The 25,392-nt window shown below is 39.9% G+C and overlaps 1 protein-coding gene across 1 annotated transcript in view; it reads right to left on the reverse strand.

Annotated features, from left to right (window-relative positions):
- LOC126203071 (N-alpha-acetyltransferase 25, NatB auxiliary subunit) overlaps positions 1-25,392 on the reverse strand; it is a 92,036-nt gene that overhangs the window by 28,378 nt on the left and 38,266 nt on the right. The window contains exons 12-14 of the mRNA XM_049937310.1: positions 16,821-16,988; positions 2,368-2,474; positions 1,764-2,109 (exon numbers count right to left, since the gene is read on the reverse strand). Of these exons, the coding sequence (XP_049793267.1) occupies positions 1,764-2,109; positions 2,368-2,474; positions 16,821-16,988 (621 nt within the window). The remainder of the gene's footprint in view (positions 1-1,763; positions 2,110-2,367; positions 2,475-16,820; positions 16,989-25,392) is intronic.

Below are 25,392 nucleotides of genomic sequence, written 5' to 3' on the forward strand. Positions count from 1 at the left end.
GTCTGATGATTTATCATTCTATATACATCCTCTCACTGCATTTCTCCACAGTGCAACTTAGTTTTGACCACAAACCTAGCCTTAAGCAGTTAATTACTTTCTCTGCAACAATTTTCAATACTACATTAGGGTTCTGTACAATTTGTTTCTTTCTGCCATTTTAGATGATTAGTGGGTTTCTATATTCTCCTTCATTTTCGAAATCTTAGTTATCTGTTTAACAATATTTCAATTACTTTATCCCCTTAATTTCCAAAGGCAAAGCACAACATCACAAGCATGCACGATTCATAATTTACCTTTTCAAAATACTTCTTGTCCTTTTGTTTGCACGAAGATGCTATCTCAATTTTTAGCTTGGTACAGTTACTACATCAAATTTAAACTTTATAATTTTCTTTCCTCATAATGATTCTCTTGTTCCTCATCTGAAAAAGTTTTCTAACTATCGAATTACAATTAATGAAACTTTCCATCCAAAATTCCGCTGGTCCAATTCCATCTTGATCTTAAATTAAGCGAAAAGAGGGCTATCTAGAAATCAGATTATGTTTCCAACTGCAGCAACAATGGACAGAGCTAGTGAGGCCATACTGTTGTCTGAGCATTTGTCCATTTGGTCAGTATGCAGTGGTGCCAATGTGAAGTTCATGCCGTTTCCAGTTATAAATATGTGCAGCAATTGAAAAACCCGCAAGTTGTGAAGCACAGTCAGTAATAAGATTTTTGTTCACAAAAACCACAAACTAATTGAAATTTATCAGAAATTGAGTGAAGTATATGGAAATAAGGAAAGCACTAGCCAAACAAGCACAGTGACTGATGAACTAGTTGCAAAAGTTGGTGAGAAGATTCAAGGAAGCTGTGACATAACAATACACTGAATAAGGTATTGTCAAATTTTGGAAAACTTTAGAAGAGCAGTTCAAAATAACCACGGAGGAAAGCTGAGCTCAAAAATTTTGTTCTTGCATGACAACACTTGACCACATAAGGCATATCACACTGGAGAAGTATTCGATGCTTGCAAGTGGGAGGTGTTTTCTCATACACCACTGTCCAGATCTTGCACCCAGTGACTTACCATCTGTTTCCAACAATGACAACCTGGCCTGCAACGCAGAATTTTGATGCCAGGAAACTGTGGGAGGGTGTAAAGTCTCAAGCAACAGAATTCTACAACATTGGAATTTGAAAACTTGTTCACTGCTTTGGTAAGTTTGTAAATTTGTGTGGAGACTATGTTGCAAAATAGTACTTTAAGGGTTGCTTTCAAATGTATAAAGTATTTTTCTTTCTTTCTTTTTAATACCAATACACAAACTACTTTCTGGATAGCCCTTGTATATCAGGATAAATTGTTTTCTCTCCACAGGAAGCTTGAATATATCCTAGACAAGTTGCCAAACTAAATGAAGCAGTAATAAGGCTATGGTTAGCCTTTCATGACAGCTGAAAGGAATACAGCAGTCCTTCAGAATGTACCTCAACAAACTGTATGCCTCTCTGCCCTACAAGTAATAGCCAACTCTTCTCTAATGCAAATTATATTACCATTACATACACACTGCATCAATTTTAGCATTCATGTTGCAGATCATGCATATAAGTTTACGAAGTTACCACAGCATTCACTGCAGTCATTTCCACTAGCATTCACTGCAGTCATTTCCACTATCTGAAATTTACATAACAATGATAGATCATAAGCACTGCCACAAGAAATGCTGGCAGTGTTTAACAGAAAAATCTATAAAACTGACCATAAGTGTTTTCACTGAACTTCTGTGTTCAAGTTCTGCTTGCAGCTCCATTAGCTCATCTGTGAGAGAAGATAACAGGGTCCTTGAATCACAGTCCAGTTCTCCATTCATGATGTCAGCATTGTTGTTGCTGTTGCTACCACCAATGTTGTTATTGTTGTTCACATGAGCTTTTTGACTGTTGCTTTTATGGTGAGAATTTCCATGGTGACCTTGGCAGCAAACATCAGCAGACTGAGGAACTGTTGAAAATGCAGCACCCAGGCACCGCAAAATCAGACTACGAAATTTTAAGAAAGCCTTTTCATCAGCAAATGTCTGCTGCACAATTTCTGGAGACATCTGCCTGTTACACAGAATAAGAAACTGTAGCTGCTGGTACACAATGGTGTGACAATAGAAGTATACAACTTATTCAAATACTTTTACAAATAGAATAAATTAAGAAACTAGAAGCATTGGATACAGAATAAAATTGTAAGTACTCAACACTTATGTACTTGAACTACATGTTTACAAACTTGAGAATTATCCACATAATGAGCAATGAAACTCTCACTTAACTTAACCATAAAAACTAAGACAGCTGCTACAAAATACAAACCTTGAAACAGGCTCCCATGATAGCATCACAGTCAAGTCACGATTATCTTGTAAACTGTTCCAATCTATTTTGTCTTTTGCTGGATTTATCTCCATTGCTGTTACAAACTGCAAACGGACACACATGAAAAGCATAAAGTGTTGACTATTAGTAAATGAAACAAATTCATTATAAACATTCATTATAGCCTTCATCTGTTGACTATATTTACATAATCTGGCATGAGTACTGTGAAAAAACAATAGCAAAATACAGTAATAAACATACTGGGTTGGCACAACTGTAATGTCCAACACGCACACGAACACACACACACACACACACACACACACACACACACAACTTTCTTGCATTACATGTGAGGATCATTACAAAAGGACTACACATTTCTATTTCAGATGTAGTATGAATAGAAGCATATTTCCATATACACATACCAAAAAAAGTATTGCATCACCTCAGTTCCAAGAGTCCAGAACCTGTACAGAAAATTAGAATAGAGATCAATATAAACACCATTTCTGCCCTTTCTGTTGCTAATGAAAACCACACATTGCACGTCCTACCACAATACAGCCAGACCTTCAGAGGTTTACATACTAAAATGTACACTTTCACTGCCGGAAACATCATGTCCATTATAATTATCCAGGCTGTTATGCTGTGGTCGGTTGATGAATTCTGTGTCAATTCCCAACATTTCGTCCCCGTCTGCGGAGGACATCTTCAAGGGGGTCTGTAGATCGATGGAAGGTCCAACACACCCACTGGCTCGCTACTGACTGCCGCTAAATTTCGTATCCGTGCACTCCCGCACCGAGGTGTGATGTCACGTGTTTTGAAAACGTCAGTGCAATTGGACACTGTCCGCTGCCGTCGACCGCCATTGCCATCACCCAGTAGTGGACGGGTGGTACACATCTTCAACACCGGTATCCATACACCATTTAATTTCACGCCCTCCTCCTCTCTATTGAAATTATTAGGGTGTTTGGCGATTTCGACTGCCTCCCTGTAGAGCCTTTCTTAATATCCACTTGTGGCCACTAGTACTTGCGTCTCCTCAAAACAAATATGATGGTTACCTGGCTGGAAAGAATGCTCCCCAACAGCTGATCGTTCTGTTACTCCTCTTCTACAATTGCCCTTGTGCTCTTCCAAACGTTTTGAAACAGTTCTTTTAGTGGTACTCACTTAAACATCTTCACAGCTGCATGGGATCCTATACACTCCAGCTTTTTCCAATGTTTTGCGAGCGTCCTTGGCAGGCTTAAGGTATTCCTGTATCTTCCTGGTGGGCTTGTAAATTACGATAATATTCCGCTTCGTCAAGATCCTCCCTATTCTTTCTGTTACATTTTTAACAAACAGCAGGAAAACCTTAGATTTTGCAGTAGCCTGTATGTCACTATGATTTCTGCGTGGCTGTCTCAACGCACGTTTTATTTCGGCGGACGAATATCCATTCTTCATTAGTGCATTGTGGAGATGTTCCATCTCAGTGTCGAGCAACTCAGGTTCACAAATATTTCTATCTCTGTCCGCTAACGTCTTGATAACATCCTGCTTCTGTTGTTGGTGGTGGTTTGAATTCCGGTGCAAGTAACAGTCGGTGTGTGCGGGTTTGCGGTATACTGAGTGGCCCAAACTACCATTTTCATTTCTAAAGACAAGCACATCGAGTAAATGTAATTTGCCGTCTACCTCCTCCTCCATTGTTAACTGAATTCTTGAGTTATACTATTCAGATGTTCGTGGAACCGCCTTTGTTCCTCCCTGCTATGTCTCCACAGCACAAACATGTCATCCATGTAGCGGAATCATACATTTGGTTTTTTTGCTGGCAGTACCTGAGGCCTGTTCTTCGAATTCCTCCATAAAGAAGTTTGCAATTACGGGACTTAGGGGGCTTCCCACAGCCACGCCATCCGCTTGTTCATAAAACTGTTCATTCCACTTGAAGTATGAGGTCATCAAACAACACTTAAACAGTTCTGAAATATCGTCAGGAAAAATTCGATCCAGTTGTTCCAATACATCATTAAGTGGAACCATGGTAAACAGCGATACCACATAGAAGCTGACCAATATGTCCTCCGGCTGGACCACTATGCTATTCAATCTGCTGATGAAATGTGTCGAATTCTTTATATAAGAGGCCATACGGTCCACATGTGGTTTTAACAGCATACTCAAAAACTTGGCTAACGAGTAGGTGGGCGAACCAATGGCACTTGGTATCGGTCTTAACGGCACATTTTCTTTATGAATTTTGGGCAATCCATAAAGCCTCGGTGGTAGCGCAACCGAACTGCAGAGACCATTCTGTACATTCTCTTCAATGGAGGACTTTTTTTATTAACCACGACACAATTCTAAGAACGTTGTTAGTGGCGTCCTTATTCAGCTTCCTATATGCTTGCGGATCCAGTAGATCAGCCCTCAGAGTGGTTGGCGGGTAATGTCATCCATAAACAGCCCTTTTCAATCTATTCCAGGCATGTTTGATAGGGTTCATGTTAGGAGAACATGCTGGTCACTATAGTTGAGCGATGTCGTTATCCTGAAGGAAGTCATTCACAAGATGTGCAATATAGGGGTTTGAAATGTCATCCATGAGGACAAATTCCTTGCCAATATGCTGCTGATATGGTTGCATTATCACGTATCACACAACTGTTACGGCACCTTCCATTACCACCAGTGATGTACGTCGGTCCCACGTAATGCCAGCCCAAAATAGCATGGAATCCTCACCTTGCTGCACCCGCTGGACAGTGTGTCTAAGGCGTTCAGCCTGACCGGGTTGCCTCCAAACACATCTCCGACGATTGTCTGGTTGAAGGCATGTGTGACAGTAATTGATGAAGAGAACATGATGCCAATCCTGAGCGGTCCATTCAGCATTTTGTTGGGCCCATCTGTACCATGCTGCACGGTGTCATGGTTGCAAAGACGGACCTCGCCATGGAAGTCGGGAGTGATGTTGCGCATCATGCAGCCTATTGTGCACAGTTTGAGTCATAACACGACGTCCTGTGGCTGCACAAAAGCACTATTCAACATGGTGGCGTTGCTGTCAGGATTCCTCGGAACCATAATCCACAGGTAGCGATCATCCACTGCAGTAGTAACCCTTGGGCGGCCTGAGCGAGGCATGTCATTGACAGTTCCTGTCTCTCTGTATCTCCTCCAAGTCTGAACAACAAAACTTTGGTTCACTGCAGATGCCTGGACACTTCCCTTGTTGAGAGCCCTGCCTGGCACAAAGAAACAATTCGGACGCGATCGAACTGTAGTAGTGACCGTCTAGGCATGGTTGAACTACAGACAAAATGAGTCGTGTACCTCCTTCCTGGTGGAATGACTGGAACAGATCAGCTGTCAGACCCCTCTGTCTAATAGGCATAGCTCATGCATGGTTGTTTACATCTTTGGGTGGGTTTGGGACTGACGACCTCGGAAGTTAAGTCCCATAGTGCTCAGAGTCATTTGGGTGGGCTCAGTGACCTCTCTGGACAGTCAAAGGGACTGTTTCTGTGATACAATATTCACAGATAACATGTATCTTTAGGAGTTCTGGGAACCGGGGCGATGCAAAACTTTTTTTGATGTGTGTGTATCCCAATTTACTTCATTTCCCTATGCAAGAATTGTCGCAGCAGTTCATCAAAACAGCTGCCGCACTAAATTTCAATACATCATCAGGTGGCAAGAGTTCTGGTGATCTAGGAAATAAATAGTGGGGATATAATCATCAGCAAAGGGCGAATAATGTTTGTGGGAATAATGTGGCCAGCTATAATACAGCAAGACAGTCAATGGATGCACAGATTATCTGGTGAAGATAAGCACAGCTGCAGTCAGGATTCTGTGTGTACCAGAATACCACAGACAGCACTACACGTAACATGTACAACATGACGATATGGTTTGGAAGATAAAAATGACTGTCAAAGAATTGCCAGCTGTACTGAGAATAGGTGTAGCAAGTGTGTGATAAGTGGAAAATACCACAGTTTTTGTTCTTATTTTATTTTTTTAGTTTTGAAAACATTTTATGCAGAAATAAAGCATCTGCTAAACAGCATCATACTACAAGAAACCATGGCAACTCTGAATAAATTTAAAGCCCAGCAATATGAATTTGATCTTATCAGGGGGTACAGGTTTCACTACAGCATGACAATGTGAGACCCCTTACCTGCCAAACTCCTTGATCAACAAAATGGGACTCAAAGTAACACCTACTTGCAGCTTTCTTTTCTAGCTCTGTAAATGTTAGTTCTTTGAAAGGTTCACAGAATCTCTCTGCATGAAGAAGGGGATCATGACACCTGACAGCTACTAAACAGTTTAAAAATAGAGATTCTGTGAAGTTATATTTTGACCTAAAACACATATCAATGTCATGCACAAATTGCTAAGCCATACAGAAGAAACAACAAATTTGTGGGAAAAAAGCCCTTATGTTATTCTTTCAAAATAATATTTGTAGATGAAATCAATACTACCTGCTTAATGAAAACAGCTTGACATACAAAAATTCTAATTAAATATGTTTCCAGTATTCTTTTATTTTTGTGCTAGGGTGAGGGACATGACATCAATACTGAAATTATTAGACACTGGCTTGTAATTCAGTTTTGAAAAATATATAGCACGATATCAAGAGTCCCCTGTGGAGAAGGAACATCCCAGCATATGGTAGCTAGGATTCACGAAAACAATACCAATCTCGAGTCAGAATGGCCAAAAACCACCATCCCAAATAAGCTCCCTGCATTCTATTGTTGTGGTACACTTGGTATTTCTTCAAATAGAGAACAACTGGATTCAGATGAAGTCTGCAGATACATTTGTGACAGGAGGGATCCACACACATAAAGAGATATGCAGCAACTTATCATTATTGTTATGACTACATCACAGTACAACAAACCATAGGATAATGAAGAATGATCACAGTAAACACACTGGTCATCACAAGCAAAGTGAAAGAAGTTAGTCAATTCCACAGATCATTGCTTGATAAATTGTAACGATGGGGAACAAGCCATTTTCATTCACATTGCAAATTAATTCATAAATATGACTACACGCTGAACAACAACAACAATAATAATAATAATAATAATAATAATAAACCCCGTGGAGGCCCGGGAAAAGAATAGGCCTCCGGTATGTTCTGACAGTCGTAAAAGGCGACGAAAAGAACAAACCACTAATAGGGCTAAATCCCCTTTTAGTGAGATTAGTTGGTTCAGGACAGAACTAAAGAAGCCTCGGACAAGCGCCGTCATGGTCGGGGACGACGCTTGAACCCTATGCCCGCCCACAATGGAAAATGATTTAAATCCAAATAGAGGTGTTTTGCAGGATATGCTTCCTGCAACCACACTAGAAGGAAAACAAAGACAGAGGATGAGGTGGTCAGATGAAGTTAATCGACACCTCATGTTCTGTTATTACCAAGCAACAAACCTAGGAACCAACACAACTGTATACAGATCACAAGTATACACAACATTTATTACCAGATACCCAGAATTAAAATTTTTAACAGAACAATGACTAGCTGATCAGATCCGTGTAATATTAAAAAATAACAGGATACCCCAGTCAGAATTAGAAAACATCAAACAACAAGTACAACAAATACTGGAACAAAACAATGTGCAATCAGAAGAAGAAGAAAATACAGTAACGGACTCAAACATCCCAGAGCAAACAAACAAAGAACAACACGCATCAATTAAACAATCAGAGGAAAACGAAATCTTAAGACAGCCACCAGAACAAGCACAAATAGAACACGAAGTGACACACATGTTAGATATAGAAGGAAAATTTCAGCTGACATATATAGAATACAAAGACACAAATACAGACATTAGACCATTCTTGCATAGACCACCAAATAACCCACAAGTCGAACAAAACAATAAAAACTATCAACACAATCATACACAACAAAATAAATGAAAACACAACTATGGAAGAGTTACAACTACTGGTTTATATAGGAGCACTCACTACACTAAATATACACACTAGGCAGAGATCACCACCAACCAACACACAGAAGAAACCCACAAAACCAGCATGGCAACACAGGCTACAGATCAGAATAGAAAAACTGAGAAAAGACATCGGACAGCTAACACAATTTATAAGAAATGAAATGTCAGAAAAAAACCGAAAAAGGTTAGGTAAAATCTCACAACAAGAAGCGATAGAGCAATTAGATGAAAAGAAGCAGATATTACAAGCATTGGCCAAACGACTTAGAAGATACAAAAAAAGTGAAAATAGAAGGAAACAAAACCAAACATTCAACACAAACCAAAAGAAATTTTATCAGACAATAGATAACACACACATTAAAATAGACAATCCACCAAACATAACAGACATGAAACACTTCTGGAGCAACATATGGTCAAACCCAGTACAACATAACAGGCATGCACAGAGGATAAAAACAGAAACAGACACATACAAGATGATACCACAAATGCCTGAAGTGATAATTTTGCAAGATGAAGTCACCCAAGCAATTAATTCTACTCACAATTGGAAAGCCCCTGGAAAAGATAAAATAGCAAATTTCTGGCTAAAGAAGTTCACCTCAACACATTCACATCTAACTAAATTATTTAACAGTTACATTGCAGACCCATACACATTCCCTGATACACTTACACAAGGAATAACTTATCTGAAACCTAAAGATAAAGCAGACACAGCAAACCCAGCTAAATATCGCCCCATAACATGCCTACCAACAATATACAAAATATTAACTTCAGTCATTACACAGAAATTAATGACACAACACAGAACAAAATTATAAATGAAGAACAAAAACTCTGTTGCAAAGGAGCACGAGGATGTAAAGAGCAGCTGATAATAGATGCAGAGGTGACATATCAAGCTAAAACTAAACAAAGGTCACTACACTACGCATACATTGATTACCAAAAAGCTTTTGATAGCGTACCCCACTCATGGTTACTACAAATATTGGAAATACACAAAGTAGATGCTAAACTGATACAATTCCTAAACATAGTAATGAAAAACTGGAAAACCACACTTAATATCCAAACAAATTCAAATAATATCACATCACAGCCAATACAGATTAAGCGTGGTATATACCAAGGAGACTCATTAAGTCCTTTCTGGTTCTGCCTTGCTCTGAACCCACTATCCAACATGCTAAATAATACAAATTATGGATACAATATTACTGGAACATACCCACACAAAATCACACATTTGCTATACATGGATGATCTAAAACTACTGGCAGCAACAAATCAACAACTAAACCAATTACTAAAGATAACAGAAGTATTCAGCAATGATATAAATATGGCTTTTGGAACAGACAAATGTAAGAAAAATAGCATGGTCAAGGGAAAACACACTAAGCAAGAAGATTACATATTGGATAACCACAGAGACTGCATAGAAGCGATGGAAAAAACAGATGCCTATAAATATCTAGGATACAGACAAAAAATAGGAATAGATAATACAAACATTAAAGAAGAACTAAAAGAAAAATATAGACAAAGACCAACAACAATACTGAAAACAGAATTGACAGCAAGAAACAAGACAAAAGCTATAAATACTTATGCCATACCAATATTGACCTACTCATTTGGAGTAGTGAAATGGAGTAACACAGACCTAGTAGTACTCAGTACACTTACACGATCGCAATGCCACAAATATAGAATACATCACATACATTCAGCAACAGAAAGATTCACATTCAGCAGAAAGGAAGGAGGAAGGGGATTTATCGATATAAAAAACCTACATTATGGACAGGTAGACAGTTTAAGAAAATTCTTTCTAGAATGAGCAGAAACTAGCAAAATACACAAAGCAGTCACTCATATAAATACATCGGCTACACCACTGAAATTTCATAACCACTTCTACAACCCTTTAGATCACATAACATCAACAGATACGAAGAAAGTAAATGGAAAAAAGAAAACACTAAATGGCAAGCACCCGTATCACCTAACAAAGCCACACATCGATCAAGACGCATCCAACACATGGCTAAGAAAAGGTAATATATACAGTGAGACGGAAGGATTCATGATTGCAAAACAGGATCAAACAATAAACACCTGATATTACAGCAAGCATATTATTAAAGATCCCAATACCACAACAGATAAATGCAAACAACAAATAGAAACAGTAGATCACATCACAAGCGGATGTACAATACTAGCAAATACAGAATACCCAAGAAGACATGACAATGTAGCAAAAATAATACATCAGCAGCTTGCCTTACAACATAAACTTATAAAACAACACGTTCCCACATACAAGTATGCACCACAAAATGTACTGGAGAATGATGAATACAAATTATACTGGAACAGAACCATTATAACAGATACTCCATTTCACTACTCCAAATGAGTAGGTCAATATTGGTATGGCATAAGTATTTATAGCTTTTGTCTTGTTTCTTGCTGTCAATTCTGTTTTCAGTATTGTTGTTGGTCTTTGTCTATATTTTTCTTTTAGTTCTTCTTTAATGTTTGTATTATCTATTCCTATTTTTTGTTTGTATCCTAGATATTTATAGGCATCTGTTTTCTCCATCACTTCTATGCAGTCGCTATGGTTATCCAATATGTAATCTTCTTGTTTAGTGTGTTTTCCCTTGACCATGCTATTTTTCTTACATTTGTCTGTTCCAAAAGCCATATTTATATCATTGCTGAATACTTCTGTTATCTTTAGTAATTGGTTTAGTTGTTGATTTGTTGCTGCCAGTAGTTTTAGATCATCCATGTATAGCAAATGTGTGATTTTGTGTGGGTATGTTCCAGTAATATTGTATCCATAATTTGTATTATTTAGCATGTTGGATAGTGGGTTCAGAGCAAGGCAGAACCAGAAAGGACTTAATGAGTCTCCTTGGTATATACCACGCTTAATCTGTATTGGCTGTGTTGTGATATTATTTGAATTTGTTTGGATATTAAGTGTGGTTTTCCAGTTTTTCATTACTATGTTTAGGAACTGTATTAATTTAGGATCTACTTTGTATATTTCCAATATTTGTAGTAATCATGAGTGGGGTACGCTATCAAAAGCTTTTTGGTAATCAATGTATGCGTAGTGTAGCGACCTTTGTTTAGTTTTAGCTTGATATGTCACCTCTGCATCTATTATCAGCTGCTCTTTACATCCTCGTGCTCCTTTGCAACAGAGTTTTGTTCTTCATTTATAATTTTGTTCTGTGTTGTATGTGTCATTAATTTCTGTGTAATGACTGAAGTTAATATTTTGTATATTGTTGGTAGGCATGTTATGGGGCGATATTTAGCTGGGTTTGCTGTGTCTGCTTGATCTTTAGGTTTCAGATAAGTTATTCCTTGTGTAAGTGTATCAGGGAATGTGTATGGGTCAGCAATGTAACTGTTAAATAATTTATATCTAAAAACAAAGATGATGTGACTTACCAAACGAAAGTGCTGGCAGGTCGATAGACACACAAACACAAACACACACACAAAATTAAAGCTTTCGCAACAAACTGTTGCCTCATCAGGAAAGTGGGGAAGGAGAGGGAAAGACGAAAGGATGTGGGTTTTAAGGGAGAGGGTAAGGAGTCATTCCAATCCCGGGAGTGGAAAGACTTACCTTGGGGGAAAGAAGGGCAGGTATAACACTCACTCACACACACACACACACACACACACACACACATCCATCCACACATATGTATGGATATATGTATATGTGTGGATGGATGTGTGTGTGTGTGTGTGTGTGTGTGTGTGTGTGTGTGTGTGTGTGTGTGTGTGTGTGTGTGTGTGTGTGCGCGCGCGCGCTTGCGCGTGTGTTCGAGGGTATACCTGTCCTTTTTTCCCCCAAGGTAAGTCTTTCCGCTCCCGGGATTGGAATGACTCCTTACCCTCTCCCTTAAAACCCACATCCTTTCGTCTTTCCCTCTCCTTCCCCTCTTTCCTGATGAGGCAACAGTTTGTTGCGAAAGCTTGAATTTTGTGTGTGTGTTTGTGTGTCTATCGACCTGCCAGCGCTTTCGTTCAGTAAGTCACATCATCTTTGTTTTTAGATATTTTTTTCCCACGTGGAATGTTTCCCTCTATTATATTGTTAAATAATTTAGTTAGATGTGAATGTGTTGAGGTGAACTTCTTTAGCCAGTAATTTGCTATTTTATCTTTTCCACGGGCTTTCCAATTGTGAGTAGAATTAATTGCTTGGGTGACTTCATGTTGCAAAATTATCACTTCAGGCATTTGTGGTATCATCTTGTATGTGTCTGTTTCTGCTAGTATCCACCGTGCACGCCTGTTATGTTGTACCGGTTTTGACCATATGTTGCTCCAGAAGTTTTTCATGTCTGTTATGTTTGGTGGATTGTCTATTTTAATGTGTGTGTTATCTATTGTCTGATAAAATTTCTTTTGGTTTGTGTTGAATGTTTGGTTTTGTTTCCTTCTATTTTCACTTTTTTTGTATCTTCTAAGTCGTTTGGCCAATGCTTGTAATATCTGCTTCTTTTCATCTAATTGCTCTATCGCTTCTTGTTGTGAGATTTTACCTAACCTTTTTCGGCTTTTTTCTGACATTTCATTTCTTATAAATTGTGTTAGCTGTCCGATGTCTTTTCTCAGTTTTTCTATTCTGATCTGTAGCCTGTGTTGCCATGCTGGTTTTGTGGGTTTCTTCTGTGTGTTGGTTGGTGGTGATCTCTGCCTAGTGTGTATATTTAGTGTAGTGAGTGCTCCTATATAAACCAGTAGTTGTAACTCTTCCATAGTTGTGTTTTCATTTATTTTGTTGTGTATGATTGTGTTGATAGTTTATATTGTTGTTTTGACTTGTGGGTTATTTGGTGGTCTATGCAAGAATGGTCTAATGTCTGTATTTGTGTCTTTGTATTCTATATATGTCAGCTGAAATTTTCCTTCTATATCTAACATGTGTGTCACTTCGTGTTCTATTTGTGATTGTTCTGGTGGCTGTCTTAAGATTTCGTTTTCCTCTGATTGTTTAATTGATGCGTGTTGTTCTTTGTTTGTTTGCTCTGGGATGTTCGAGTCCGTTACTGTATTTTCTTCTTCTTCTGATTGCACATTGTTTTGTTCCAGTATTTGTTGTACTTGTTGTTTGATGTTTTCTAATTCTGACTGGGGTATCCTGTTATTTTTGATTATTACACGGATCTGATCAGCTAGTCGTTGTTCTGTTAAAAATTTTAATTCTGGGTATCTGGTAATAAATGTTGTGTATACTTGTGATCTATATCCAGTTGTGTTCGTTCCTAGGTTTGTTGCTTGGTAATAACAGAACATGAGGTGTCGATTAACTTCATCTGACCATCTCATCCTCTGTCTTTGTTTTCCTTCTAGGGTGATTGCTGGAAGCATATCCTGCGAAACACCTCTATTTGGATTTAAATCTTTTTCCAGTTGGCTAGCACTGTCGTTACCATTGTGGGCGGGCATAGGGTTCAAGCGTCGTTCCCGACCATGACGGCACTTGTCCGAGGCTTCTTTAGTTCTGTCCTGAACCAACTAATCACACTAAAAGGGGGGTTAGCCCTATTAATGGTTTGTTCTTTTCGTCGCCTTTACGACTGGCAGAACATACCGGAGGCCTATTCTTTTCCCGGGCCTTATTATTATTATTATTATTATTATTACTACTATTAAATATACAGATATGTGAGTTAGTAATTCCCACCCACCGCCCTTTATGCTGCGTAATAATAGATATTCTTCTTAGGAATAGTAGGATTTGTCAAGGACGAAGTTTTTCAGTTTGTTTTCAAATTTTACTTTGTAGTCAGACTGGCATTTTATATCACCGGGTAAGTTACCAAAAATTTTAGTTGGGGCACTGTGCACCCCTTCTTGTGCTAAAGACAACCTTAATGTGAAGTAATAAATGTAGTATTTTCTTGTAGTTTTGTAAGAAGTACATGTGTCGTCATTCCCTTTGAACTACAGTGGATTACTTACGACAAACTTCACATGGATTTAAATATACTGTGAAGCGCTATGGGTGAGTTTCACTGAGTTCCCTGCTTAGTTCCCCACTAGTTACTGAAGCGAAATTCCAACCCGCAGTCTACATATACCACTCCCTCTTTGACTATCCTAGGGCAACATCCTCACTTATCGCACACTGCAACACAGATTACACACTTAAAAACAAAATCAAATCACACTTTACATTACACCAATTTTCGTTATTTACAGGCCACAAAATTTAGGCCTACAGGTTATTGCTTCAGGTTTATGATATAATGTAAAAAGTCAATTATTTCCACTTACAAGAAGAATTCAGCTCTCACTTAACTGCAGTATCTGTTAATTAACTTACAATGAGGTGACAAAACTCATGGGATAGCAATATGCACATATACAGATTGCAGTAATATTGTGTACACAACGTATAAAAGGCCAGTGCATTGGTGGAGCTATCATTTGTACTCAGGTGATTCATGTGAAAAGGTTTCTGATGTGATTATGGCCGCACAATAGTAATTAAAGACTTTGAACATGGAATGAGAGTTGGAGCTAGGCAATGGGATATTCTATTCCAGAAATCATTAGGGAATTCAATATTCTGAGATCTACAGTATCAAGAATGTGCCATGAATGCCAAATTTCGGGCATTACCTCTCACCAAGGACAAAGCAGTGGCCAATGGCTTTCACCTAACGATCAACAGAATTAGTGTTTGCATAGTGTTGTCAGTGTTAACAGACAAGTAACACTCCACGAAATAACTGCTGAAAGCAATGTGGGACATGCGATGAATGTAGCTGTTAGGACTGTGCGGTGAAACTTGGTATCAACGGGCTATGGCAGCATATGAACAACGCGAGTGCCTTTGCAAACAGCATGTCATCGCATGATGTGCCTCTCCTGGGCTTGGACCATAGACAACTGGAAGATCATGGCCTAATCAGATGAGTCCTGATTTTAGTTGGTAAGATCTGACAGTAAGGACAGAGTGGGGTGCAGTCCCAATGAAGCCATGGACTCAGGTTGTCAACAAAGCTCTGTGAAAACTGGTGGTGGCTCCATAATGGTGTGGGCTGTGTTTACATGGAGTGGACAGGGTCCTCCATAAAGTTTGGCTGCTTTGAGACCATTTGCAGCCATTCTTCATGGAGGCCACATTTCCAAACAACAATGGAATTTTTATGGATGACAGTGTGCCACATCAATGGATGACAACTATTCATGACATGTTTGAAGAATATTCTGGATAATTCAAGCAATTTGGCAACCCAGATTGCCTGACGTGAATCCTATTGAACGTTTATGAGACATAATTGGCAGTTCAGTTCGGACACAAAATCCTGCACAGGCTAGATTTCCGCAATTATAGATGGCTATAGGGACAGCATGGCTCAATATTTCTAATATTTATGTGAAGGACTTCCAACAACTTGTTCAGTCCATGATACACTGAGCTGCTGTACTACACCAGGCAAAGGGAGGTCCAGGACAATATTAGGAGGTATCCTATGACTGTTGTCACCTCAATGTATTCAAATAGAATGTAACTTTAACACATGCAAACTGTATATAAACAAAGTATTAATGCAAAAGTTTCTAAATGAAACAGCTTAAGAGTTACACTATTTTCCAGAAATACACACTTCATAATGAATAGACACGATCTACTTAAATTGCTGGAAGGAAAAACACAACTACCAAATTGTATTCTCTAAGTTACCAGTGTCAAAATGCAAACAAAAATACGACTACAACTTGACATTATGGTCTTTTTGGGTTTTCTGGAATAAGACAACAGAAACTGATACCTTTAATAAAAAGCGTAGAAATACACTAATACACATATTTGAAGAGTAATTTGTACTAAACTAACAGTTATTACTATCGATATAACTGATCTTCAGAAGAGTGCAGAAAATCGCACATGAGCAAAAATGCTTTGTGGACTGGTACTGGAAGCAAAAGATGACAAAAATTATACAAATTTAAGAAAAAACAAAGAAGAAAAGGATAATGTCAACATCCTCCCTGTACTCTCTGTTCTTAAAAAGTCCTTTGATCCATTACTTCCTATATGCTCAAGCCTAAACAATCTTTCACCCTCCTCCTTCAAGTTATTCAGACTGAATTTCCAAATTCTCATACAAATCACCATTACATTTGTGTCTGGTGAGGCACTTACCACAGCCATAAATGAGTATGTCCTCTCTGACCATCAGCACAACCTTCTTCTCTCAAATAACTGTACATTAAACACCAGAGGATATAATTATTTGCTCTTCTATACTGACCCCTATATCTCACCACAACTCCATTCTTTTATAAATATTTGAAGGAAAACAAATTAATTAATATTTTCATTAAATAACACATTTTGTTTTATTGTATACTTACAACTGATGTCTGAGCATGTGATCTACAACTCATAAGCTCAAGTAGCTTTTGTTCCACTGAGATAATTGCATAGTGAATTGAATTGTTCAGTCGTTCCCTAAACTCAACGAACTCCTCAATCTTTAAGAATGAGCCAAACTTGTAAGAGAAGGTTAGGTGGTCCACACTCTGAAAGAAATCAATGTGTCATAAAAGGCTAGAGCAGATGATACAACATAGCATTTTAAATGCAGTTAATACTGTTACCAGAAAAAAAAGTTCTCTTGTAAATAATCAAAACAACCAGTATTATTTTTCCCAATAGTTGCTTAAACAAATATTTGAAAACATTATATAATATGAGGCTATGTAGACTACATCCACTTGGAAATAACTATGTTATGGTTCATCACACATTGCTGCACTTTTCATCTTACCCATAACAACTAGAATTCCTTTCACCTTAATTATTACTTAAAATTAGGGCTGGATTAAACTATGAATTACAAGTAATAAGTTGTTCTAGCTACAACCAGATAAAAGGTTCCAAAATCCATTAATTGTTTCAATGCAAACTGAACAGTACGCTGGAACTAGTAATACACACTGATGGAAGAAAATCGCAACAACAAAAAAATAATTAATGAAGAGTAATGAAATTTCGGGAATACATTTGTCTTGGTAACATATTTAGGTGATTAACATTTGCAAGATCACAGGTTAATGTAAGCATGAGATTAGCCACTGCAAATGTGAAATGTTGAATGCAAGCATGCAAACTTGCATGCTTTGTGTTGTACAGTTTGTTGAATGGAGTTCCATGCCTGTTGCACCTTGTCAGTCAATACAGAGATGGTTAATGCCATTTGTGACGTTGGAGTTATCATCTGATGATGTCCCATATGTTTTCAATCGAAGACAGATCTGGTGATTGAGCACATCCAGTCAATATGTTGACACTGTAGAGCATGTCGGTTACAACAGAGATATGTGGGAGAGCATTATCCTATTAGGAAACACCCCTGAAATGCTGTTCATGAATGGTAGCATAACAGGTCGAATCACCTGCCTGACTTACAAATTTCCAGTTAGGTTGCATGAGATAATTGTAGGTCCAGTGTGTCTAGCATGCAGACAAGTTGGCTGCAGGCCCTCAACTGTCCTCCTCCTAATCTATTCACTGTCATCAACAAAAGCAGTCATGTTGTTGTTGTGGTCTTCAGTCCTGAGACTGGTTTGATGCAGCTCTCCATGCTAATCTATCCTGTGCAAGCTTCTTCATCTCCCAGTACCTACTGCAACCGACATCCTTCTGAATCTGCTTTCTGTATTCATCTCTTGGTCTCCCCCTACGATTTTTATCCTCCACGCTGCCCTCCAATACTAAATTGGTGATCCCTTGATGCCTCAGAACATGTCCTACCAACCGATCCCTTCTTCTGGTCAAGTTGTGCCACAAACTCCTCTTCTCCCCAATCCTATTTAGTACCTCCTCATTAGTTATGTGATCTACCCATCTAATCTTCAGCATTCTTCTGTAGCACCACATTTCGAAAGTTTCTATTCTCTTCTTGTCCAAACTATTTACCGTCCATGTTTCACTTCCATACATGGCTACACTCCATACAAATACTTTCAGAAATGACTTCCTGACACTTAAATCTATACTCGATGTTAACAAATTTCTCTTCTTCAGAAACGCTTTCCTTGCCATTGCCAGTCTACATTTTATATCCTCTCTACTTCGACCATCATCAGTTATTTTGCTCCCCAAATAGCAAAACTCCTTTACTACTTTAAGTGTCTCGTTTCCTAATCTAATACCCTCAACATCACCCGACTTAATTCGACTACATTCCATTATCCTTGTTTTGCTTTTGTTAATGTTCATCTTATACCCTCCTTTCAAGACACTGTCCATTCCGTTCAACTGCTCTTCCAAGTCCTTTGCTGTCTCTGACAGAATTACAATGTCATCGGCGAACCTCAAAGTTTTTATTTCTTCTCCATGGATTTTAATACCTACTCCGAACTTCTCTTTTGTTTCCTTTACTGCTTGCACAAAATACAGATTGAATAGCATACGGGAGAGGCTACAACCCTGTCTGACTCCCTTCCCAACCACTGCTTCCCTTTCATGCCCCTCGACTCTTATAACTGCCATCTGGTTTCTGTACAAATTGTAAATAGCCTTTCGCTCCCTGTATTTTACCCCTGCCACCTTTAGAATTTGAAAGAGAGTATTCCAGTTAACATTGTCAAAAGCTTTCTCTAAGTCTACAAATGCCAGAAACGTAAGTTTGCCTTTCCTTAATCTTTCTTCTAAGATAAGTCGTAAGGTCAGTATTGCCTCACTTGTTCCAGTATTTCTACGGAATCCAAACTGATCTTCCCCTAGGTCGGCTTCTACTACACTCCTGGAAATGGAAAAAAGAACACATTGACACCGGTGTGTCAGACCCACCATACTTGCTCCGGACACTGCAAGAGGGCTGTACAAGCAATGATCACACGCACGGCACAGCGGACACACCAGGAACCGCGGTGTTGGCCGTCGAATGGCGCTAGCTGCGCAGCATTTGTGCACCGCCGCCGTCAGTGTCAGCCAGTTTGCCGTGGCATACGGAGCTCCATCGCAGTCTTTAACACTGGTAGCATGCCGCGACAGCGTGGACGTGAACCGTATGTGCAGCTGACGGACTTTGAGCGAGGGCGTATAGTGGGCATGCGGGAGGCCGGGTGGACGTACCGCCGAATTGCTCAACACGTGGGGCGTGAGGTCTCCACAGTACATCGATGTTGTCGCCAGTGGTCAGCGGAAGGTGCACATGCCCGTCGACCTGGGACCGGACCGCAGCGACGCACGGATGCACGCCAAGACCGTAGGATCCTACGCAGTGCCGTAGGGGACCGCATCGCCACTTCCCAGCAAATTAGGGACACTGTTGCTCCTGGGGTATCCGCGAGGACCATTCACAACCGTCTCCATGAAGCTGGGCTACGGTCCCGCACACCGTTAGGCCGTCTTCCGCTCACGCCCCAACATCGTGCAGCCCGCCTCCAGTGGTGTCGCGACAGGCGTGAATGGAGGGACGAATGGAGACTTGTCGTCTTCAACGATGAGAGTCGCTTCTGCCTTGGTGCCAATGATGGTCGTATGCGTGTTTGGCGCCGTGCAGGTGAGCGCCACAATCAGGACTGCATACGACCGAGGCACACAGGGCCAACACCCGGCATCATGGTGTGGGGAGCGATCTCCTACACTGGCCGTACACCACTGGTGATCGTCGAGGGGACACTGAATAGTGCACGGTACATCCAAACCTTCATCGAACCCATCGTTCTACCATTCCTAGACCGGCAAGGGAACTTGCTGTTCCAACAGGACAATGCACGTCCGCATGTATCCCGTACCACCCAACGTGCTCTAGAAGGTGTACGTCAACTACCCTGGCCAGCAAGATCTCCGGATCTGTCCCCCATTGAGCATGTTTGGGACTGGATGAAGCGTCGTCTCACGCGGTCTGCACGTCCAGCACGAATGCTGGTCCAACTGAGGCGCCAGGTGGAAATGGCATGGCAAGCCGTTCCACAGGACTACATCCAGCATCTCTACGATCGTCTCCATGGGAGAATAGCAGCCTGCATTGCTGCGAAAGGTGGATATACACTGTACAAGTGCCGACATTGTGCATGCTCTGTTGCCTGTGTCTATGTGCCTGTGGTTCTGTCAGTGTGATCATGTGATGTATCTGACCCCAGGAATGTGTCAATAAAGTTTCCCCTTCCTGGGACAATGAATTCACGGTGTTCTTATTTCAATTTCCAGGAGTGTAGTTTTTCCATTCGTCTGTAAAGAATTCACGTTGGTATTTTGCAGCCGTGGCTTATTAAACTGATTGTTCGGTAATTTTCACATCTGTCAACACCTGCTTTCTTTGGGATTGGAATTATTATATTCTTCTTGAAGTCTGAGGGTATTTCGCCTGTTTCATACATCTTGCTCACCAGATGGTAGAGTTTTGTCAGGACTGGCTCTCCCAAGGCCACCAGTAGTTCTAATGGAATGTTGTCTACTCCGGGGGCCTTGTTTCGATTCAGGTCTTTCAGTGCTCTGTCAAACTCTTCACGCAGTATCGTATCTCCCATTTCATCTTCCTCTACCTCCTCTTCAATTTCCATAATATTGTCCTCAAGAACATCGCCCTTGTATAGACCCTCTATATACTCCTTCCACCTTTCTGCTTTCCCTTCTTTGCTTAGAACTGGGTTTCCATCTGCGCTCTTGATGTTCATACAAGTGGTTCTCTTATCTCCAAAGGTCTCTTTAATTTTCCTGTAGGCAGTATCTATCTTACCCCTAGTAAGATAAGCCTCTACATCCTTACATTTGTCCTCTAGCCATCCCTGCTTAGCCATTTTGCACTTCCTGTCGATCTCATTTTTGAGACGTTTGTATTCCTTTTTGCCTGCTTCATTTACTGCATTTTTATATTTTCTCCTTTCATCAATTAAATTCAATATTTCTTCTTTTATCCAAGGATTTCTACTAGCCCCCGTCTTTTTACCTATTTGAGCCTCTGCTGCCTTCACTATTTCATCCCTCAAAGCTACCCATTCTTCTTCTACTGTATTTCTTTCCCACATTCCTGTCAATTGTTCCCTTATGCTCTCCCTGAAACTCTGCACAACCTCTGGTTCTTTCAGTTTATCCAGGTCCCATCTCCTTAAATTCCCACCTTTTTGCAGTTTCTTCAGTTTTAATCTACAGGTCATAACCAATAGATTGTGGTCAGAGTCCACATCTGCCCCTGGAAATGTCTTACAATTTAAAACCTGGTTCCTAAATCTCTGTCTTACCATTATATAATCTATCTGATACCTTTTAGTATCTCCAGGGTTCTTCCATGTATACAACCTTCTTTCATGATTCTTAAACCAAGTGTTAGCTATGATTAAGTTGTGCTCTGTGCAAAATTCTACCAGACGGCTTCCTCTTTCATTTCTTAGCCCCAATCCATATTCACCTACTACGTTTCCTTCTCTCCCTTTTCCTACACTCGAATTCCAGTCACCCATGACTATTAAATTTTCGTCTCCCTTCACTATCTGAATAATTTCTTTTATTTCATCACACATTTCTTCAATTTCTTCGTCATCTGCAGAGCTAGTTGGCATATAAACTTGTACTACTGTAGTAGGTGTGGGCTTCGTATCTATATTGGCCACAATAATGCGTTCACTGTGCTGTTTGTAATAGCTTACCCTCATTCCTATTTTCCTATTCATTATTAAACCTACTCCTGCATTACCCCTATTTGACTTTGTGTTGATAACCCTGTAGTCACCTGACCAGAAGTCTTGTTCCTCCTGACACCGAACTTCACTAATTCCCACTATATCTAACTTTAACCTATCCATTTCCCTTTTCAAATTTTCTAACCTACCTGCCCGATTAAGGGACCTGACATTCCACGCTCCGATCCGTAGAACACCAGTTTTCTTTTTCCTGATAACGGCATCCTCTTGAGTAGTCCCCGCCTGGAGATCCGAATGGGGGACTATTTTACCTCAGGAATATTTTATCCAAGAGGACACCATCATCATTTAATCATACAGTAAAGCTGCATGCCCTCGGGAAAAATTACGGCCGTAGTTTCCCCTTGCTTTCAGCCGTTCGCAGTACCAGCACAGCAAGGCCGTTTTGGTTATTGTTACAAGGCCAGATCAGTCAATCATCCAGACTGTTGCCCTTGCAACTACTGAAAAGGCTGCTGCCCCTCTTCAGGAACCACACGTTTGTCTGGCCTCTCAACAGATAGCCCTCCGTTGTGGTTGTACCTACGGTACGGCTATCTGTATCGCTGAGGCACGCAAGCCTCCCCACCAACGGCAAGGTCCATGGTTAATGGGGGGGGGGGGGGGGGGGGGGAGCAGTCATATCCATAAAATATCTGCGAGTATGTGAACAAAGTGATTTAAAATGGAACAACAACATAAAAGTAATTGCATGTAAGGCAGAAGCCAGACTGATACTCCCTAGAAGAATCTTCAGGCAGTGTAGTCCTCCCATATAGGAGGTAGCTTACAAAACCATAGTTTGACAAATAGTTTAATACTGTTCATTAGTCTGGAGTCTGTACCAGACAGAACTGATATAGGAAGTAGAGAAGATCCAGGGAAGAGCAGCACATTTTGTTACAGATTCTTGTAGTAAGTGCAAAAGCCTCATGGAAATGCTCATCAAACTCCAGTGAGAGACACTGCAGGAGAGGAGTTCTTCATCATGATGGGGCTTACTATTAAAATTCTGGGAGCATATGTTCCTAGAAGAGTCAAACAACATATTGCTTTCCCCTGTGTATATTTCGCAAAACAACCACAAAGGTAAAATTACAGATATTTGAGCTAACAGAGAGGCTTACCAGCAATTGTTCTTACCATGAATAAATTGTGACTAGGACAAGAGAAGGGGAAAGTGACAATGGTACACAGAGTATCCTTCACCACACACTACAAGGTGGCTTGCTGAGTGTGGATGTGGATGGTGGATAAAGTAATTATAGGTTCAGAATACAAATCCCCTACCCTGATGAACCATGGCACTCACGGCCAATGGGGTGACTTGCAAGCTTCAGAAATACAGATAGTCATACTGCAGTGCTGCCACAACCGGGAGTGGGGGGGGGGGGGGGCGTGATGGTGGTGGTTATATCTGTTGAGTGACCAGACAAACATGTGGTTCCTGAAGAGGGTCAATGTCCTTTTGAGTAGTTGCAGGGGCAACGGTCTGGATAACTGACTAATCTGGCCTAGTAACATAACCAAAATGATCTTAGTGTTCTGGTAGTGTGAATCGCTGGAAGCAAGAGGAAACCACAGCTGTGATTTTTCCCAAGGGCAAGCAGCTCTGCTGTATGATTAACTGATGGTGTCCTCTTGGGTAAAATATTCCATTTGGATCCCCAGGTGAGGTCTACTCAGGGGATGTAGTCATCAAGAGAAACAAAACTGACGTCCTACAGATCGTAGCATGGGATGTTAGAGTCCTTAATCACGCAAGAAGGTTAGAAAATTTAAAAAGGGAAATGGACAGGTTGGAGTTAGATACAGAGGAGATTAGTGAAGTTTGGTGGCAAGAGAAACATGACTTCCAGCCAGGTGAATTGACGGTTATGGATACAAGGTCAAACAGGGGTAACGCAGGAGATGGTTTAATAATGAACAGGAAAATAAAAATACTGGTAAGCTACTATGAACAGCATAGTGATTACATTATTGTAGCCACGACAGACACAAAGCCAATACCTACGACACTAGTACAAACTTATACATCAACTAGCTCTGCAGATGGTGAAGATGATGAAAGAAAAGAAATTATTCAAACATTTAATGGAGACAAAAATTTAATTGTGTTGGTGGACTGGAATTCAATAATAGTAAAAGGAAGAACAGAAAGAAAGGAAAAATAGTCGGTGAATATGGCCTGGGGGAAAAAAATGAAAGAGGAAGCCACCTGCTAGAATTTTGTACCTGGAGACACCGAAATGTTTGACTGATTATCTAATGGAAAGACAAAAATTTTGGAACTAGATTTTAAATTGTAAGGCATTTCCAGGGGCAGATGTGGACTCTTGACCACAATTTATTGCTTAATAAACTGCAGATTAAAACTGAAGAAATTGCCAAATGTAGAAAATTAAGGAGATGGGACCTGGATAAGTTGAAAGAACCAAAGGTTGTTGAGAGTTCCAGACGGAGCATTTGCCACCGGTTGACTAGAACTGGGAAAAGGAATACAGTAGAAGATAAATGGGTACCTGTAAGAGCTGAAATAGTGAAGGCAGCAGATCAAATAAGTAAAAAGATAAGGTCCAGCAGATATCATAAGGTGTTACAGGTGATACTGAATGTAACTGAGGAAAGAAGAAAATATAAAAATCCAGGAACTGAAGCAGGTGAAAGGGAATTCAAACAGTTAAAAATGAGACTGACAGGAAGTGCAAAATGGCTAAACAGGAACGGAAAGAGGACATACACAAGGATTTAGAAGTATATTTCACTAAAGGAAAGATAAATACTGCCTACAATAAAATTAAAGAGGTCTTTGGAGAAAAGAGAAACAGCTATATAAATATCAAGAGCTCATATGGAAAACCTGCCTTAAGCAAAGAAGGGAAAGTAGAAAGGTGGAAGGAGTATACAGAGGGTCTGTACAAGGGAGATGAACTTGAAAGCAATATTACAGAAATGGAAGACAATGTAAATAAAGATGACAAGGGAGATATGATACTGCGAGAATAATTTGACAGAGTACTGAAAGACCTAAGTAGAAACAAGGCCCCAGGAGTGCACAACAGTCTGTTAGAACTACTTATAGCCTTGGGAGAGCAAGTTATGATAAAGCTACTCCATCTGGTGTGCAAGACATATGAGACATGCGAAATATTCTCCGACTTTAAGAAGAATGTAATAATTCCAATTTCAAAGAAAGTAGTTGCTGACATGTATGAAAATTACCAAACTATCAGTTCAATAAGTCATGGTTGCCAATAACTAACACAAATTCTTTACATAAGACTGGAAAAACTGG

This window comes from Schistocerca nitens, chromosome 9 (assembly GCF_023898315.1).
Source record: "Schistocerca nitens isolate TAMUIC-IGC-003100 chromosome 9, iqSchNite1.1, whole genome shotgun sequence".
NCBI lineage: Eukaryota > Metazoa > Arthropoda > Insecta > Orthoptera > Acrididae > Schistocerca > Schistocerca nitens.